At 42.1% G+C, this 4,621-nt stretch overlaps 1 protein-coding gene across 1 annotated transcript in view; it reads right to left on the bottom strand.

The window, feature by feature from the left end:
* LOC101573528 (U3 small nucleolar RNA-associated protein 4 homolog) overlaps positions 1 to 4,621 on the bottom strand; it is a 27,605-nt gene that overhangs the window by 19,649 nt on the left and 3,335 nt on the right. The window contains exon 2 of the mRNA XM_023709195.1: positions 2,667 to 2,878. Coding sequence (XP_023564963.1) covers positions 2,667 to 2,861 — 195 coding nt within the window. The 5' untranslated portion in view covers positions 2,862 to 2,878. The remainder of the gene's footprint in view (positions 1 to 2,666; positions 2,879 to 4,621) is intronic.

Below are 4,621 nucleotides of genomic sequence, written 5' to 3' on the forward strand. Positions count from 1 at the left end.
AAAAAAAAAGACTAGCAAAACTGTTTCTCCTTTTGCCTTTCATAATGATTTTTTTTTTTTTTTTGGTTTGTTTGTTTTGGTCTTTCTTCCTTTCCTTTTTTGTTTTTTCAGTACTGGCAATCAAACTCAGGAAGTACTGAGCTTTTTATTGTTTTATTCTGAGATAGGGTCTTGCTAACTTGCCCGGGTTGGCCTCAAAAGCTGTGGTCCTCCTCCTCCAGTGAGATTACAGGTATATGCCAATATATCAGTTTGGTCCTTTTTTTATAATAAACTTTTATACTGTATCAATTCACCATAATATAGTTTTTTCTTTAATACTATATTCCAGAAAGTTTCAAAACAGTAAACATATATTTTCCTTATTCTCTGAAATATCTTTGACTAGTTATATTTTTGTTTTTTGGTGGTACCAGGATATGAGTTCAGGGCCTACACAATTAATTACATCTCTAGTCCTTTTTTTGGGCAGGATCTCACTAAGTCATTAAATCACCCAAGCTGGGCTCAAACTCATGCTTCTTCTACCTCAGCCTTTCACAGGGGTGTTACTGTGACCAGCTAAGCAGTTTTACCTTTATTTTTTTTATTTTTTTTTTTTTTAAATTTATTTATTTATTTATTTTGTGTGTGTGTGGCCAGCTCAGCCCACCAGGGGGCGGGGCTGGCTGGCATGTGGTGCTGGGGGATTGAACCGCCGTCCCTGTGCTTTGCTTGGCTTAGCTTGTTCTAAGTAGGTGCTTTAGACCACTGAGCCATCTCACCAGCCCAGTTTTACCTTAAAAAAAAAAAAAAAAAAATTATTTATCTACTTATTTGGTACAGTGTCTCGCTATGCAGCTGGGGCTTGTAGTGATCCTCCTGTCTCAGCCTCCCTGGTGCTGTACTTTACAGGGATTACAGGTGTGTGCCACTATGCCTGATTTCAGTGGCCAGTACAGCATGCTCACGGTTCTGGGGCCAGCCCAGCATGCAGTACCTAGGATTGAACTCAAGTCCTTGCACTTGCCAGGCAGGTGCCTTGACCATCAAGCTATCTCCCTCTCCCCAGTTATAATTTATTTATTTATTTTTTTGCAGAAGCGGGGATTGAACTTAGGTCCTTGCGCTTGCCAGGGAAGCACTTAATCCACTGAGTCATCTCCCGGCCCCAGTAGTTATAATTTAAGCAGTACTAAACTTAATAAATTTTGGATTAATTTTCTCCTATTCATTTCACTCACACAACTGCTACTACAGCTTATATGTAATTTTAACATACATTAAGAAAATCTCTGAGGGCCAGCAAAATAGCTCGGTGGACTAAGTGCCTGTTTACTCAAGTGCAGAGACTGGGGTTTGATCCCCCACACCACATGCTGTGCCAGTCTCGTCCCGGGAGCGCTGAGCCAGCAATTGATACCAGCCCTGGCGTGGTGGTGAAAGACTATAATCCCAGCACTGGGGAAGCTGAAAATAGCAGGATCACTAAGAGTGCAGAAAAAAAAAAAAAAAAAGAAAATCTATGAAATAAGATTGGAGTTTTACAGGCAAAACAAAGAAGGCATGACTGCTACAGGAAAAATTGGACGTTCACATAGGAAAGCATGTAATATTCATAGTAAATCAGTTTTAAAAAATTATTTAAAGGGCTAAGGAGATGGCTCAATAGAATAAGCACTTCCCTGGCAAGTGCAAGGGTCTGAGTTCAATCCCCAGTTCTGCAAAAAATAAATAAATAAATAAAATAAAAAAAATACAGAATCTACCCAAGAAATCTCAAAGCCACTTTCCCTGCCTCACTGCTAAGTGAGCTAAAAGCTTCTGAATTTCTTTTTTTTTTAATGTGTTTTTTTTAAAATTTTATTTATTTATTTATGTGTGTGTGTGTGTGTGTGTGTGTGTGGCCAGCTCAGCCCACCAGGGGGCAGGGCTGGCTGGCATGTGCTGCTGGGGGATTGAACCGTGGTCCCTGTGCTTTGCTGAGCTTGTTCTAAGTAGGTGCTTTAGACCACTGAGCCATCTCACCAGCCCCGCTTCTGAATTTCTGAATTAGAATTCATGTTACTAAAATGAAGGAAGCATGCTTCTTCAGCACAAATCTGGACTTACTTTTGTCCTTTTGGAAACAGGAATAGAACTCAACCTTGAGCTTGCCAGGCAGGAACTGTGTTACTAAGCTACATCTGTGGCCCTGGGTTCATTAAAATAGCAAAAATGAGCTTTCCCCAAATATGAAGTTATTTGCTAATGACTCTAAACAAGAAACAGAATAGCAACCATAGAGTGGAAACAGCACTTCTCAAGAGTCTTCTCTAGGCTGCTGTGCCCACTTTTTTGTTTTGTTTTGTTTGAGGCAGAGTCTCACTGTGTAGCTCAGGCTGGCCTCAAACTCATGGCTATCCTTCTACCTCAGCCTCCTGAGTGCTGGGATTACAGTGTGCCACCACACCTGGCTGCTTGTGCTCTTTCTATACAAGCAGACTGGATTAAAGAGAGGGGAGTCTGAGCAAATCCCTTACAGTACCAGAACTTTTACACAATACTCTCTAATGGTTAGGTCCACAGAAATGATGTGGACCCTTATCTTCTCCAGTACACCATCTGGATCATGAAAGAATGTTTGTCAGGTATCAATCACCACCTAAGTGGCCTATCAACCACTCAAAGGCAGGGCATATACTTACATCAGCAACAGCAATGGACTGTACATCAGCATTTGCGATGAGATGGCTCTTGACAAGTGTCCCCGTAGCAGAATCCCAGAACTGGACTTTCCCCGCAGAGTCCACGCTTATGACAGTGCCGTCAGATAAAAAGGCCACACCCCACACAATACACTTCCGCTTAGACACACCCATGTATTGCCTGTCTACAATCATCTTATGAATAGCACTGCCTGAAAAATAAGAAAAGCACACATGTGGATAGAACTTGTTTCTCCTTTAATTTACAAAATATCTGTGGTAGGTATAATATGGTTAAATTAGTTGCCCCAATACAGCTAGTCAGTAAAAAATAGCTGTACTAAAATCCATTTTTTTTCTCAACGAAATGCCACTGTAGTGAATCCAGTTTCAAAAGTCCAAAGTTGTTACTTGAGAAGAGGGGAGAGTAAGGGAGGAAAAGGGCAGGAGCAAAAAATGTCCCTTCAGAGAAGTGAAATGGAAAGAGACAAGTGGACACTAACCTAGTGCTGGCCTACTGCATATACTCTTTCCTCTGCACTTTTCTAAAACTCAATGCATGGGAAGGGAGAGAAGGCAACAGTGACAAAATTCCAGGAACTGAAAAGCAAAGAGAGTGGTGACTGACTTAGAAGAGCCCTAAAACACCCAAATCAGCCAGGGGAAACACCAAGAAGCTGCCTAATTCATAACATAGGTAAATGGGGCAGGGGGTGGCTCGAGAGGAACTGGCTGAAAACTTAATGTACTGGACTCTTGAGATACTCATTCCTTAACTGAAAGGCCAAGCAACTTCCCAAACTACATCTGAAATAGAAGATTGAAGACCTACTCTCTAAAGGGATACTGGGCACAGATTAGAGGAAGCACTTAAAAAACTGGGATAAATGAAAACTTCTAACTGAATATTGAGAACACCAGTTTTCTTCTTCATAGAATGTTGCCAGCAGGCTGGAGAAAGAAAACCTTTTGGGAGGGCTTGGGGTGTTGCTTACTAGTACAGTGTGTGCTCAGCCCATAGCTGAGCCTCAGCACCATAAACAAAACATCTGGGGATATGACTGGCCTAAGAGAACTAAGCATCCTGATTTCAAAAGCTGCCAAACTGCTCAGCACAGGTTCAATTTCTGGCACCACATGGCGGCCTTGTTACCCACCATGTCAGCCACCAAAACCAGGTATGGTGGCACACACCTATAATCCCAGCACTGGGGAGGCTGAGACAGGAGGATCACTACAAGTCCAAGCTGCATAATAAGACCTTGTACCAAATAAATAAATAACTTAAAAAGGAAAAAAAAACAAAACTTGGGATGAGGACACAGCTCAGTCATAGAGTGTCTAGCATACATAAGACCCAGGGTTTAATACCTAAAACAACAAAACAAAACAACAACAAAAATCTCTCTCTGGAAATGGCAAAATGAAAATTCACTTATGAAATTAAAATATAAGGCTCTTTCCCATCTCGCAAGATGGCGGGTGAAAAAACTGAGAAGCCAGACACTAAAGAGAAGAAACCCAAAGTCCAGACGGCTTCTGCCAGTGGTACTGGAAAAAAGATAAGGTGAAGAAGGCAAAAAAATCCAAGAAGGTGCAGCCCCACTGCAGCCGAAATCCTGTCCTGGTTAGAAGAATTGGTAGATACTCCCGATCTGCCATCTATTCCAGAAAGGCTTTGTACAAGAGAAAGTACCCAGCTGCTAAGTCAAAGGTTGAGAAGAAAAAGGAGTAAGTTTTTGCTACGATCATAAAACCGGTCGGTGGGGACAAGAATGGAGGTAGCCCGGTGGTGAAGCTTCGAAAAATGCCTAGATACTACCCTACTGAAGATGTGCCCCGAAAGCTCTTGCGCCATGGCAAGAAACACTTCAGCCAGCATGTGAGGAAACTTCGAGCTAGCATCCTTCCTGGCTCCGTCTTGATCATCCTCACTGGGCGTCACAGAGGCAAGA

Source organism: Octodon degus, unplaced genomic scaffold (genome assembly GCF_000260255.1).
Source record: "Octodon degus isolate 3935 unplaced genomic scaffold, OctDeg1.0 scaffold00011, whole genome shotgun sequence".
Taxonomy (NCBI): Eukaryota; Metazoa; Chordata; class Mammalia; order Rodentia; family Octodontidae; genus Octodon; species Octodon degus.